General features: G+C 37.0%; 2 protein-coding genes across 5 annotated transcripts in view; one reads left to right on the plus strand and one right to left on the minus strand.

Moving 5' to 3' along the window:
* The window catches only part of GTPBP8 (GTP binding protein 8), a 156,580-nt gene that overhangs the window by 86,018 nt on the left and 55,399 nt on the right, over window positions 1-15,163 (minus strand). The window lies entirely within an intron of this gene.
* Window positions 1-15,163, plus strand: part of CD200R1 (CD200 receptor 1) — a 53,332-nt gene that overhangs the window by 34,698 nt on the left and 3,471 nt on the right. For both annotated transcript variants that reach the window (XM_074404345.1, XM_074404344.1), the window contains 5 exons: window positions 6,856-6,930; window positions 8,504-8,821; window positions 8,945-9,190; window positions 14,326-14,431; window positions 14,973-15,018. In XM_074404345.1, coding sequence (XP_074260446.1) covers window positions 6,856-6,930; window positions 8,504-8,821; window positions 8,945-9,190; window positions 14,326-14,431; window positions 14,973-15,018 — 791 coding nt within the window. The remainder of the gene's footprint in view (window positions 1-6,855; window positions 6,931-8,503; window positions 8,822-8,944; window positions 9,191-14,325; window positions 14,432-14,972; window positions 15,019-15,163) is intronic.

A 15,163-nucleotide genomic window follows, 5' to 3' on the forward strand; every position in this document is an offset into this window, starting at 1 on the left:
CAGAGAACACTATAGACAACTCTAAGCAGATAAACTAGAAAATCTAGAAAAAAAAAAGGATAAATTCCTGAACACATACATCCTCCCAAAACTAAACCAGGAAGAAGTTGAATCCCTGAATAGACCAATAACAAGTTCTGAAATTGAGACAGTAATTAATAGTCTACAGCCAAAAACAAGCTTAGGACCAGACAGATTCACAGCCAAATAATACCAGAGGTAAAAAGAGGGGCTGGTAAAAGGCCTTCTAAAGCTATTCCAAACAATAGAAAAAGAGGGACTCCTCCCTAACTCATTTTATGAGGCCAGCATCATCCTGACACCAAAACCTGACAGATACACAACAAAAAAGAAAATTTCAGGCCAATATCTCTGATGAACATTAATGTGAAAATCCTCAATAAAAAACTGGCAAATTGAATCCAGCAGTACACTGAAAAGCTTATCCACCACAATTAACTCGGCTTCATACCTGGGATGAAAGGTTGGTTCAGCATATGTAAATCAAGAAATGTAATGCATCATATAAACAGAACCAAAGACAGAAACCATATGATTATCTCAATAGATGCAGAAAAGACCTTTGAGAAAATTCAACACCCCTTCATGCTACAAACTCTCAATAAACTAGGTATTGATTGAATGTATCTCAAAATAATAAGAGCTATTTATGACAAACCCACAGCCAACATCACACTGAATGGGCAAAATCTGGAAGCAAGCATTCCCTTTGAAAACTGGTGACAAAGATGCCCTCTGTCACCACTCGTATTCAACATAGTATTGGAAGTTCTGGTCAGGGCAATCAGGCAAGATAAAGAATACAGAGTATTCAAATAAGAGGAGAGGAAGGTAAATTGTCTCTGTTTCCAGATGACATGGTTGTATATTTAGAAAACCTCATCTTCTCAGCCCCAAATCTCCTTAAGCTGATAAGCAACTTCAGCAAAGTCTCAGGATACACAATCAATGTGCAAAAATCACAAGCATTCCTATATACCAATAATATACAAATAGCCAAATCATGAGTGAACTCCCATTCACAATTGCTACAAAGAGAATAAAACACCTAGAAATACAATTCACAAGGAATGTGAAGGACCTCTTCAAAGAGAACTAAAAACCACTGCTCAAGGAAATAATGAGGACACAAACAAATGGAAAAACATTCCATGCTCATGGATAGGAAGAATCAGTATCAGAAAAATGACCACATTGCACAAAGTAATGTATAGATTCAGTGCTATCCCCGTCAAGCTACTACTTTCTTCACAGAACTAGAAAAAACTACTTTAAATTTCACATAGAACCAAAAAACAGCCCACATAGCCAAGACAATCCTAAGCAAAAAGAATAAAGCTGGAGACATCATGCTACCTGACTTCAAACTATACTACAATGCTACAGTAACCAAAACAGCATGGCACTGGTACCAAAACAGACATACAGACCAATGGAACAGAACAGAGGCCTCTGAAATAATGCCATACATTTACAACCATCTGATCTTTGACAAACCTGAAAAAACAAACAATGGGGAAAGGATTACATATTTATTAAATTGTGTTGGGAAAACTGGCTAGCCATATGCAGAAAACTGAAACTGGATCCCTTCCTTATATCTTATACAAAATTTAACTCAAGATGCATTAAAGACTTAAAGGTAAAATCTAAAACCATAAAACCCTAGAAGAAAACCTATGCAATACCCTTCAGAACATAGGCATGGCCAAAGACTTCATGACTAAAACACCAAAAGCAATGGTAACAAAAGGTAAAATTGACAAATGGGATGTAATTAAACTAAAGAGATTCTGCACAGCAAAAGAAGCTTATCATAATAAGCAGGCCACCCACTGAATAGAAGAACATTTTTGCCATCTATCCATTTGACAAAGGGCTAATATTCAGAATCTACAAGGAACCTAAACAAATTTATAAGAAAAAGACAAACAACCCCATCAAAAACTGGGTGAAGGATATGAACAGACACTTCTCAAAAGAAGACGATGATTTGGCCAACAAACATATTTTAAAAAGCTCATTATCACTGGTCATTAGAGAAATGCATAACAAAACCACAATGAGATACCATCTCATGCCAGTTAGAATGGTGATTATTAAAAAGTCAGAAAACAACAGCTGCTGGAGAGGGTGTGGAGAAAAAGGAACACTTTTACATGGTTTGTGGGAGTCTAAATTAGTTCAACCATTGTAGAAGATAGTGTGGTGATTTCCCAAGGATCTTGAACCAGAAATATCATTTGATCCAGAAATCTTTTATTACTGGGTATATGCCCAAAGGATTATAAATCATTCTACTGTAAAGACACATGCACTCATATGTTTATTGCAGCACTGTTTGCAATAACAAAGACTTGGAGCAAACCCAAATGTCCATCAATGATAGACTGGATGAAGAACATGTGGCACATATATACCATGGAATACTATGAAACCATACAAAAGGATGAGTTCATGTCATTTGCAGGGACATGGATGAAGCTGGAAACCATCATTCTCAGCAAACTAACTCAGGATCAGAAAACCAAATACCGCATATTCTCACTCATAAGTGGTAGTTGAACAATGAGAACACCTGGACACAGGGAGGGGAACATCACACACAGGGGCCTGTAAGTGGGGGGTTGGGGAGGAATAGCATTATGAGAAATACCTAATGTAAATGATGAGTCGATGGTTGGAGCAAACACCATGGCATGTGTGTACCTATGTAACAAACATGCACATTCTGCACATGTATCCCAGAACTTAAAATATAATTTTTAAAATGCTACTGAGGAAATAATAAGACTGATGTATGATTATTCTGTGAATATTATTCAGCACAGGAATGGTCTCAAAAGGGTCTTTACTAAACCCAGCTATTTATGTATCTTATAAAGGGAAAAAATCTGAATAAAAATCTTTGTAATTAAAAAAAAATTAAGCTGTGAAGCCATTTGTTTCTGGACTTTTCTTTTCTGGGAGACTTTTCATTACTAATTCAATCTCATTACTCATTATTGGAAGGCTCAGGTTTCCCATTTCTTTTTTTGTTTAAAGTTGGCTGGTTGTCTGTATCCAGGAATTTATCAGTTTCCTCTAATCTTTTGAATTTATTTGTGTGTAGTTGTTCATAATAGTTTCTAATGATCATCTGTATTTATGTGGTCTCGGTGATTATGTCTCCTTTTTGTTTCTGATTTTATTAATTTGTTTTCTCTCTATTTTTCATTGTTCACTTAGCTAATGGCTTGTGAAGTTTGTTAATCTTTTTACAAACCCACAGCTCATATCATACTGAATGGGCAAAAGCTGGAAGCATTCCTTTTGAAAACCAGCACAAGACAAGGATGTCCCCTCTCACCACTTCTATTTAACATAGTATTGGAAGTTGCTGACAAAAGAAAGGAACAAAAAAAATTCTGATAAAAATAGAGGAGGTCAAATTATCTTTGTTTGCACATGACATGATTCTATATTTAGAAAACCCCATCATCTCAGCCCAAAGGCTTCTTAACCTGGTTAGTAGTAACTTCTGCAAAGTTTCAGGATACAAAAATCGATATGCAAAAATTGCTAGTATCCCTACAAATCAACAGGCAAGAGCCAAATCACAAATGAACTCCCATTCACAGTTGCCACAAAAAATAAAAAAAAATATTTAGGAATACAGCTAATAAGGAAGTGAAAGACCTCTTTAAAGAGAACCATAAACCACTACTCAAAGAAATCATAGATAACACAAACAATGGAAAAACAATTCCATGCTTACAGATAAGAAGAATCAATATTGTGAAAATGGTCAAAGTAATTTATAGATTCAATGCTATTCCCATTAAACTATAATTGACATTCTTCACAGAATTAGAAAAAACCATTTTAAAATTCATATGGAAACAAAATAGAGCCCAAATAGCCAAGGCAATCCTAAGCAAAAAGAACAAAGCTGGGGGCACCACGCTACCTGACTTCAAACTATACTATAGGGCTACAGTAACCCAAACAGCATGGTAGTTGTAAAGGACAGATACATAGATCAATGGAACAGAATAGAGAATCCAGAAACAACACTGCACACCTACAACCATCTTATTTTTGGCAAACCTGACAAAAACAAGCAATGGGGAAAGGATTCCCTATTTAATAAATGGTGCTGGGACAGCTGGCTAGCCCTCTACAGAAAACTGAAAGTAGACCCCTTCTGATATGGTTTGGCTGTGTCACCACCCAAGTCTCATCTTGAATTTATTTTCTATAATTTCCATGTGTGGTGAGAGGAACCTGGTGGGAAGTAATTTAATAATAGGGGTGGTTACCCTCATGCTGTTCTCATGATAGTAGTGTTTTTGTTTGTTTGTTTGTTTGTTTTTAGATGGAGTCTTGCTCTGTTGCCCAGGGGGGTAGAGTGCAGTGGCATGATCTTGGCTCATTGCAACCTCCACCTCCCAGGTTCAAGCAATTCTCCTGCCTCAGCCTCCCAAGTAGCTGGGATTACAGATGTCTGCCACCATGCCTGGCTAATTTTTGTATTTTTAGAAAAGATGGGATTTCACCATATGGGCAAGGCTGGTCTCAAACTCTTGACCTCAGTTGATGCATCCTCCTCAGCATGAGCCACCATGCCTGATTGTGTCTTTGTTTTTAATCCACTTGGCCGGTCTAAATCTTTTACTTGGGAAATTGAATCAATTTACGTTCAAGGTTGTTTGATAGATGAGAATTTACATCTGTCATTTGATATATATATTTTTTTCTGGTTGTTGACTGTCTCTCCTTTATTTCTAAAGGGTAGTTTTGCTGAATATAATATTGACTGATAGTTATTTTCTTTCAGTATTTTGAATGCATCATTCAATTTTCTCTTGGCCTGTAAGGTTTCTGATGAGAAATCTGCTATCAGTATAATGGGGATTCCCTTATATTTGGCTTGATTCTTTTCTCTTGTTGGTTTTATAATTCTTTCTTTGTCTTCGACTTTTGATAATTTGACTATAATGTCTCTTAGTCCCTTAGAGAGGATGTATTTGGGTTGAATCTATTTGGAGAATTTTGCACTTCCTGGATTTGGATATCTCTCTCTCTCCCAAGACTTGCAAAATTTTTTGCTATTATTTTATTAAATGTGTTTTCTATGCCTTTTTCTTTCTTTTCGCCTTCCAGAATTTTACAATGTGAACGTTTTTTGCTTACTGGTGTCTCATAAATCCTGTAAACTTTATTTAAAAAATTTTTTTTCCTTTTAAATCCTCATGTATTAGTTCAAAAGACCTGTCTTCAAGTTCAGAAATCCTTTCTTCTAATTTTTCCATACTGTTGTTGAAAAATTGTTATATTTCATTCATTGACTTTTTCAGCTCTAAAATTTGTTTGGCTCTTTTTTTATGATAGCTATCTCTTTGTTGAATTTTCCATTTAAATCACAAATTGTTTTCCGGATTTTATTTGTTTATCTGTATTCTCCTTTATCTGAGTTTCCTTAAGATTGCTATTTTGAATTCTTCTTCTGGCATTTTGGATATTGCCTTATAATTGGTTCTGCTATTGGAGAATTACTGTGTTCCTTTGGGGGGGTCTATTATATTTTCTTGCTTTTTGATGTTTGATGTTTTTCTATGTTGATACTTACACATCTGGCACAATTTTGCCTCTTCTAATTTTATGGTATAGGCTCCTTAGGAGAAAACTTTTTCATATATAATCCATTTTAGTGACGTTTGCAAATGTTCCTGTGACCTAGGTGGTGAGAGTTTGTGGCAGCAGTGGCACAGCTTTGCTGGGAGTTGGTTTGCCAGTTTGTTTTTCAGGTCATGGGTGCTTGTGTACACATGATGGATTACTCAACCTGGCATCTGGCTTGCTGGGTTTGGGATTATGGGGCTGTTTCCCCAGCCAGGGGCACAAGCACATGGTTGCTTGGCTATCCTCAGGGCATGTCTTCGCGGGGTGGACCCACTGGGCTTTCTTAGGTTCTAGAGTGGGTGGACAGCCACTCAGCCAGTCTGGGGACATGTCTGCTGGGAGTGGGAACACAAGGTTATTTCTCAGGCCCTAGGCACAGTTCCCCAGCTGCTCAGCTGGTCTGATGTATGTCCACCAGGTGGGAAGATGGGGTGCCAGAGGCAGAGTACTTATATGCTTCCCTCCTGAGCTTCTGATGACCACAGGCACCTCCCCACTCCTCTGCTGCTCTCCTGCACTCTCCCTTAGATACTCCAGTAGAATCTTAGCCATCTATTCATTGCTTGGTCCTTTATTGTGGAGTAGATGTGCACCAGGGGCCTCAGTCAGCGATCTTGCTGACATTTGCTTCTGCTATATTTTTCCCTTTGTACTCTAATAAGTAGAAAAATGAGAAATGAACAGAGATGGATGGATCCTTCTCAGTTTGGCTTCTAAAATTCTTGAGAAAGGGCAATGCTGTATTCACCCCCAACATTGGACAAATAACTTTGATAAAGAAGCGGTAGCTGAAGGAAGGGATATAACTGGACCAGCTCATGTGAGCTGCTCGCATGGACCAATCTTCCTGGCTGGGGAAGAAGGATGCAGTAGACGCAGGCTTACAATTTTCAAAATAGTTCAAAACAAAGTATATCATGAAGGAGAATTATTGATTAACCACTTATAACTTTCAAGATATTAACACATTTGATGACATGACTTCTAACTTCTGTTTTACAATGATTTCTTTCCTTTTTTTAAAATCAAATCAATGGTATTACAATTTTACAGTGATTTCTGTGTAATTATCGTTAACTGATTGCCTATCATGTTGATTAAGACTTTGTGAAGAAATGCTGGCTTCTACTCTAAGTACATAAAATTGATTTTATTTATTCTTTTCTAAAGATTTTCTAGCCTCAAGCAGTTCATGTATGGATGGAACACAGATTACACAGAACAATTCAGCACTTCCCACAGAAGGTAAAACGCTTCCTTAGTCATGGCCAGCACTGAGGGATGGAAAGTTGAGCTTTCTTAGAAATATTAGCTGATGGCCTGACTGGAAGCCAGTCTTATAACTACTTGAAGAATGCGGTGATCTTAATACTGTGATATGAAGGATCCTGAATGACCCAACCTCTGGTTGTTCTCCAAATAAGCCTCTGAAGCTTTGCTAAGGTGTAGTGGTGGAAGAAGCAGGGATTTCACTACCTCTCAGATCTATGTTAAAGTACTATCTCTTTCTTCATCTAGTTATGAGTTTATTAATTTGCTGTGAAATGCAAGGGCTGGAATACAAACCACATAAAAGACAGGTGACACCAAAACAGGATACGAGAGATATTAAATACAGGGTTTAGCAAAAACATCCTTCATCCACATAAAGGTTAGCCCCTTTATAGCTGATTCTGCTGATGCTATAGTGATGAAACCACTGACACTCACCTTTGTTACAGGTGAGTAGTGACAGATACTTTAGATGACTAATTACCTCTCACCAAACCCTTACCAAGTCACCAACTTGTTGATTTATGTGATGTGTGAGGTTTTATTTTGGAAGATGCTTGTAGGATGCAGGGCTTAATTTTTCCTTTAAATGATGGACAGGGATCAACTTACACATATAGTGTTGATAACTGGATTGGGTATACAGAAATAAAATCTGTGAGTTAAGTTCACAGCTGAACTATCTGAAAGTGTGTATGTGTGACTAAATAGGAAGGAATGAAAACTCATCCAAAGGCTATATTTGATAATTTAATGGATTTGCTATACAATACTTAAGAAAAATGTTTAAAGGGAAATAAATCTTTCTTAAAAATTATATATCACACTACACTTTCACAAGAAATAAATATTTCTAAGCATCTCTTATCAGTAGGCATAATCATTTTTCATTTTTATGGGATGGCTCAACTGGTGAAATAAGTGTTTTTTTTTTTTTATCTGTGGATTTTACTGACTTTGTGATTCCTTAAATGAAAAATGAACTGAACAAAATTTCTAGCTAGTTCAACCCAAATGCCATATTAGTTACTTTAAAAGAAATAACTATATATTAATACTAACCACATTTATGTTTGTTCAAAACAAAAACATAAATAGAGATAGACTTTTTTGGGCTCACCAGAGCTGAGGAGGAGACAACCACATCACTAATTTTTCCATTTTCTTTCCTATGGCACATAAATTGTATGATAAAGACAATAGTTTCCACCACCTAAAGATTAGATGTAGAACATTGCTTTGTTGTTTAATTTACAATTCTCTTTGTTCCTAGATAGTAAAACTTCTGAGTGAATATAAAAATACTTTATCAAATGTATATATTTCTAATAATACATAATACAGGAGAAAATTGGTTAATCTCTGGATTCGTTTTAATATATTATTTTTATTTTGTGAATTTTAATTTTTTATGAAAGTCTAATATTTTGGAATAAGATCACCAGCAAAGTTATGTTCTAGTGTAACTTCATGTGATATGTTAATAAATGTAACACATGAAATCCTTTATTTTCTTTTATCATTCTCCTTTCATGTATGCGTCCAGTAAATACTTCATGGCCTATACTGATGGGTAAAAACGCTGTGCTTCATTGCCCTCCTATCGCATTAAAATGTTTGATCATAATAACATGGGAAATAATCCTGAGAGACCAGCCTTCCTGTAAAAAAGCCTACAGGAAAGGAACAAATGAGACCAAGGAAACCAATTGTACTGATGAGAGAATAACCTGGGTGTCTAGACCTGATCAGAATTCGGACCTTCAGATTCATCCAGTGGCCATCACTCATGACGGGTATTACAGATGCATAATGGGAGCGCCTGACGGGAATTTCCATCGTGGATATCACCTCCAAGTGTTAGGTAAGGAGCATCATATATTGTGGTATTTCACATCACCAGATTTGTGACTGAAGCAAGTGTCTCTTTAAATTCCATATGCTTTATGTGAAAACCGAAGCATTTTTTTCCCTTTTGTTTCTGCAGTTACTCCTGAAGTGACCCTGTTTCAAAGCAGGAATGGAACTGTATGCAAGGCAGGTGCAGGGAAGCCAGCTGCACAGATCTCCTGGATCCCAGAGGGGGATTGTGTCACTGAGCAAAAATACTGGGACAATGGCACAGTGACTGTTAAGAGTACATGCCACTGGGAGGGCCACGATGTGTCTACCGTGACGTGTCATGTCTCCCATTTGACTGGCAACAAGAGTCTGGACATAGAGCTACCTCCTGGTCAGTAATGGTTTTAGTTTTGACTTTTTCCCATTCTTTTAAAGGAATTATATTAGGAAAAAAAAAAAAAGGTGTGCAAATAGATTTTGTTCAAGGATGCTCTCTCCACTGTACATTTTTATCTCTTCCCTGACCAAAATAAAGAGATATGTTTCAGAGAATAGTCCAAGCATTTGTTGTAAAAAGCCCTTTTTCAGAATGCCATTTAATTCTATGATTAATGTCCACTACTATGCTAGTAGTTAATTGGCATGAGTATTCTTTTAAAAATAATACTTATGGCTTATTGAAAAATAAAGTATACTTTGAAGCACATAATTATGGTTTTATTAGAAGAATACATTCACTCATAAGTTGCTTTTATGAATTTTTAGTTTGGTGTAATTTTATTTTCTAGGCTTTTCATCACTGAATTTCTTAAATGTCTTATAATAACATTATGATTCAGTTCATTACTGTTTATTTACTCTGCTCTCATCCTACTCTCAGTTCTTGTTATTTTAAAATGATTAAATATCAACAAACATATTGAAAGTGCAATTGTTCTGTAAGGCTTCATGAAAACCATTAGCCCTACCCCTGTCTTTCCAACCCAACTGCCATCTTCATTAAACTCCCCAGAGGTAGGTACTTTCAAATTTTCCAGTGTTTCTTCTAGTAATTGGTGTCATTTTTATCTAATGTGTGCATACTGCTATTTCTTACTGTATCAAATTTAGACATTATGTAATCACAACTTCTTACGGTAGATGAGGATTTCACATTACCCTCTTTATTTCCTTCAAACTTCAATTGAGGTAATGCGATAGCCTATGCTCCCTTTAAACTGAATATTTAAGTACTGTTAAGTGCTGAATCAAGAAATACACTCATGCTTTCCCTTTTGAATGACACTTTTTTGGACTTTATTATTGCTTTACCTCTTGTTTCCGTAAGAATGTAGGTACCTGTTGTAAACTATCACTAAGCCTACTGACAAAACTAGAGAACCCTTTAGTAATATGTTCCATATGGGCAGATTTATTAGGTAAGCTGTTAGTTCTATTTTTTTCTCAAAGTCATTCCTTCTTGAATTTTTCTACGTGCTTGGTCTAGTCTCCCGACCGGCCTCTAGACCTGCTGTACGGCTATTGTCCTGGACACTCTCACCGCCTCAATCCTCTTCTTAGCCTGAATCTACGTAATCTGAGTTTCTTTTGTCTCCTACACATTAACTCTTTCCTTCATATATGAGACTTTCCTTAACTCTTTGGTAGTCCTTGGGTATGGACCATTTTGAAGTGAGTACTAATGAGCTAACTGGAAGTTCTACTAGTTAATGGTTGTGTTTGCCAACCAGTTAGCTTCAGTACAGTGAAAAAGAGCTGCGTGATTTTTTATTAATTAGCAGATTTGTTATATAGCTGAAGGCCTTTTCTCTGGGGCTGTTCAGGCTCTGCAGAAATTAACTCAGCAGTCTCTGGCCTTGGAGAGCTAAGCCTACCAGTGCTTGGGAAGGGAGAGAACAGTGTGTGTATGTGTGCGAGTGTGCATGTGAGTGCGGCACTGTTTGAGAATCAGACTTTCCTTTCTGCCTGTATTCAGTGTGGTATGTTATTCTCACCCTCCCTGATGTCCGGATCCTTGACTTTGGAGTCTCTCCAGTCATCGTCTCTAGGCCAATCTGCCAATCTCCCCTTTTCCTGCCGGCTGGGAAAGGTGTGCGACCTAAGATGGGGCAGGAGACGTGGCGACCTGCCTGTTCTCAAGACAAACTTTCAGAGAAGCTCTGAACTTTTAGCCCCACTCTTCACCCCTCCACACACTCCTTTTTCTACATTTGGTGCTTCCTACTCTAGAGGCTTCCTGGAGTTTTTGTGTGTACTAAGGTTTTTATTTATTCTATCTTGTAAATCATAAGCCAGTTTTCTATTCATTTCTCACTTAAAAATAGTGTGAAATCTTTCATCTGTTCTTGTCTTCATCCCTCTTCATTTCGTCTTTGTAGATCTACACTAAAAAAATCTTTTTACTCACACTTTAGTAAGTTTTAATGAGGGAGAAGAGAAAAATCTCATGTGTTGAAACCACGATTTTTTTTTATATCTATTATTTAAGTCATTTTTTTAGTAGTATTTACTGAAAAGAGCAGTTGTGCCTTGGTTATGTATGAAATCTCGCCATTTCATATTAGAATATGATGTCAGATTTATAGTGTCTCAGAATTGAAGGGAACTTCTTGTTCAAATTCCTATGTAGTGCAAGGATGTCCCTGATGTCTTCTTTGCACCATGGATCTTCAGCCTCTCTAGTACACACTCAATGAGAGAGAGCTTAGTGGTTGGAAAACAAGGGTTTTAAAAAATGTTGTTTTAAACAGTGAAACCAAACATTCCATTTTCATATAACATATGGAGAAATGCAATATTTAAAAACATCAACTTTGGAAGGAAAGTGAAAGGACCAGACACCAGCCTGCTCAGTTTCCACTTCATCTCCTTCTGCTGCCCCTGAGCCATATTCACGCAACACCAGGAGCATAGTTTGCAAATCATTGCCTCTCAAGTTGGCAATTCCTTTGTTGACTTGCATGCTTATCAGAGTTTTGTATTGCTGCTGGCAGCTAATAAATAGAGTGTCTGCTATATATTCATTTTAATTTCAATGCCCTGGCAGAAAGATGATTGCAGAATTAGGGTTACTTTTCCAAGTACTTTCCTTAAAATTGCCTATTTATTAATAAATGCCATTACTGCCCATTTATGAATGTTGGAGGGAAGAAACACTCTGGTATAAAAGAGTGGTAGGAATTCACCCCTCATGAATCTTTAAAGCAACAAAATCCTAATATAAGGTGATGTCTTGCTGAAAACTGTGGAGTCTGCATTGAAAAAGCAATTTTAATAATTCTTAAACTATTAATGGATCAGAAGTATTGAAAATGAAACTACAGATATGAATTTCATGTAATGTGAGACATTATTGAGCCATCTACATCTATAGACATGGATATAAATATAGTTAACTTTATTTTTAGTAGACATTAATTTTTAGAGCAGTTTTAGGTTCACAGCAAAACTGAGTGGAAAGTACAGAAACTTCTCATATAACCCCTGCCCTTGCCCATGCCCACCTCCCCCACCTACAGGTATCCTGCACCACAGTGTTACATTTATTAGAATTGTTGAACCTCCACTGATGCAACACTACCACCCAAAGCCCATACTTTATACATTAGAGTTCACTCCTGGTGTTGTACATTGCGTGCGTTTGGACAAATGTGTAATGACATGTATCCACCAGTATAGTATTATACAGAACAGCTTTATTGTCCTACACAATCCTCCTTGCTCTTCCTATTCCTCCCTCCTTCCTCACCATAGTCAATGATTTATTGACTATTCCCCTAGTTTTGTCTTTTCCATAATGTCTTACAATTGGAATCATACGATATGTAATCTTTCCAGATGGGCATGTTTCACTTAGTAATATACATTTGAAATTCCTCCATGTCTTTTATGGTTTGATAGCACATTTCTTTTTTTAATTTTTATTGCATTTTAGGTTTTGGAGTACATGTGAAGAACATGCAAGATTGTTGCATAGGTACACACATGGCAGTGTGATTTGCTGCCTTCCTCCCCATCATCTATATCTGGCATTTCCCCCCATGTTATCTCTCCCCAACTCCCCACCCCCTGCTGTCCCTCCCCTATTTCCCCCCGACAGACCCCAGTGTGTGATGCTCCCCTCCCTGCGTCCATGTGTTCTCATTGTTCAACACCCACCTATGAGTGAGAACATGCAGTGTTTGATTTTCTGTTCTTGTGTCAGTTTGCTGAGAATGATAGTTTTGATGGCTGCATAATATTCCACGGTGTATATGTGCCACATTTTCCCTGTCCAGTCTATCATTGATGGGCATTTGGGTTGGTTCCAGGTCTTTGCTATTGTAAACAGTGCTGCAATGAACATTCATGTGCATGTGTCCTTACAGTAGAATGATTTATAATCCTTTGGATATATACCCAGTAATGGGATTGCTGGGTCAAATGGAATTTCTATTTTTAGGTCATTGAGGAATTGCCACACTGTCTTCCACAATGGTTGAACTAATTTATACTCCCATCAACAGTGTAAAAGTGTTCCTATTTCTTCACATCCTCTCCAGCGTCTATTGTCTCCAGATTTTTTTTTTTTCTGAGTCGGAGTTTCGCTCTCGTTACCCAGACTGGAGTGCAATGGTGCGATCTTGGCTCACCGCAACCTCTGCCTCCTGGGTTCAGGCAATTTTCCTGCCTCAGCCTCCTGAGTAGCTGGGATTACAGGCACGTGCCACCATGCCCAGCTAATTTTTTGTATTTTTAGTAGAGACGGGGTTTCACCGTGTTGACCAGGATGGTCTCAATCTCTTCACCTCGTGATCCACCCACCTTGGCCTCCCAAAGTGCTGGGATTACAGGCTTGAGCCACCGCACCCGGCTGTCTCCAGATTTTTTAATGATCACCATTCGAACTGGTGTGAGATGGTATCTCAATGTAGTTTTGATTTGCATTTCTCTAATGACCAGTGATGATGAGCATTTTTTCATGTTTGTTGGCCTCATGTATGTCTTCTTTTGTAAAGTGTCTGTTCATATCATTTGCCCACTTTTGAATGGGCTTGTTTTTTTCTTGTCTGTTTTAGTTCTTTGTAGATTCTGGATATTAGCCCTTTGTCAGATGGGTAGACTGCAAAAATTTTTTCCCATTCTGTTGGTTGCCGATTCACTCTAATGATTGTTTCTTTTGCTGTGCAGAAGCTGTGGAGTTTGATTAGGTCCCATTTGTCTATTTTGGCTTTTGTTGCCAATGCTTTTGGTGTTTTGGTCATGAAGTCCTTGCCTATGCCTATGTCCTGAATGGTTTTGCCTAGATTTTATTCTAGTGTTTTTATGGTGTTAGGTCTTATGTTTAAGACTTTAATCCATCTGGAGTTAATTTTAGTGTAAGGTGTCAGGAAGGGGTCCAGTTTCAGCACATGGCTAGCCACTTTTCCCAACACCATTTATTAAACAGGGACTCCTTTCCCCATTGCCTGTTTTTGTCACTGAATAATAAGATAGTACATTATTTGGATTGTACCACATTTGAATCCTATATTTTTGTGTTTGTAGTTGCAGGTGCCAAAATATCAGCAAAATTATATATTACATATATCATCCTTGCTATTATTTTGATCATCGTGGGATTCATTGTGTTATTGAAAATCAGTGGCTGCAGGTATTGACTGATGATTTTTCTTCTTCAGCTTAATTAGGCTAGAAAAGAGTCAGAAATATGGAACTGATTGAGGTATATTAGGATGTTAACATCAAATTTCCCATAATCAAATCTTGAGAGCATTAGACTTGGACTACTTTGAATGATGACAGAAATTTTGCTAGGTTGCTTTTGCATAGAAGCCTGGAAAATCAGGCCATTTAGGACAGGATCTTGGGGGAGAAAGTGCATGTTAATTTTTACATTTGAGTAAATAATTAGAATTTCTTCATGTACGAAAGAGGAGTTGTTACATTCATTCAATTGCATCAAGCTTATATTGCATAATTGCATTTCCTTTTTCAAAATCCAGAATATTCTTGCTTGGGGTTATTAATCACGAGCAGTATTCTTCACTCATTTCTAGTAGTTTCCTTCCGATTTATTATGGCTTCTATCAAAATTAACCACAATTGTCAATAGTATACTGTCTTATTTTTCCCATTTTCAATCTAAACAATGATGTTTCTTCCATTCACTTCAGTTTATTTTATTTTTATAGAAAATATAAATGGAATAAAACAGAAGCTACTCCAGTTGTTGAGGAGGTAAGATAAAAAAGAATACTTACAAACTTAAGCCAATAGTCTGTAAAATCTAGCAACTTAATTTGTAGTTTGTGTCAATATTAGTGTTTCAGTTGAAAAACAAACAGTTCTGATTTACAATGCTTATATGTGTAATTACTTTGTT

Source organism: Saimiri boliviensis, chromosome 8 (genome assembly GCF_048565385.1).
Source record: "Saimiri boliviensis isolate mSaiBol1 chromosome 8, mSaiBol1.pri, whole genome shotgun sequence".
Lineage (NCBI taxonomy): Eukaryota > Metazoa > Chordata > Mammalia > Primates > Cebidae > Saimiri > Saimiri boliviensis.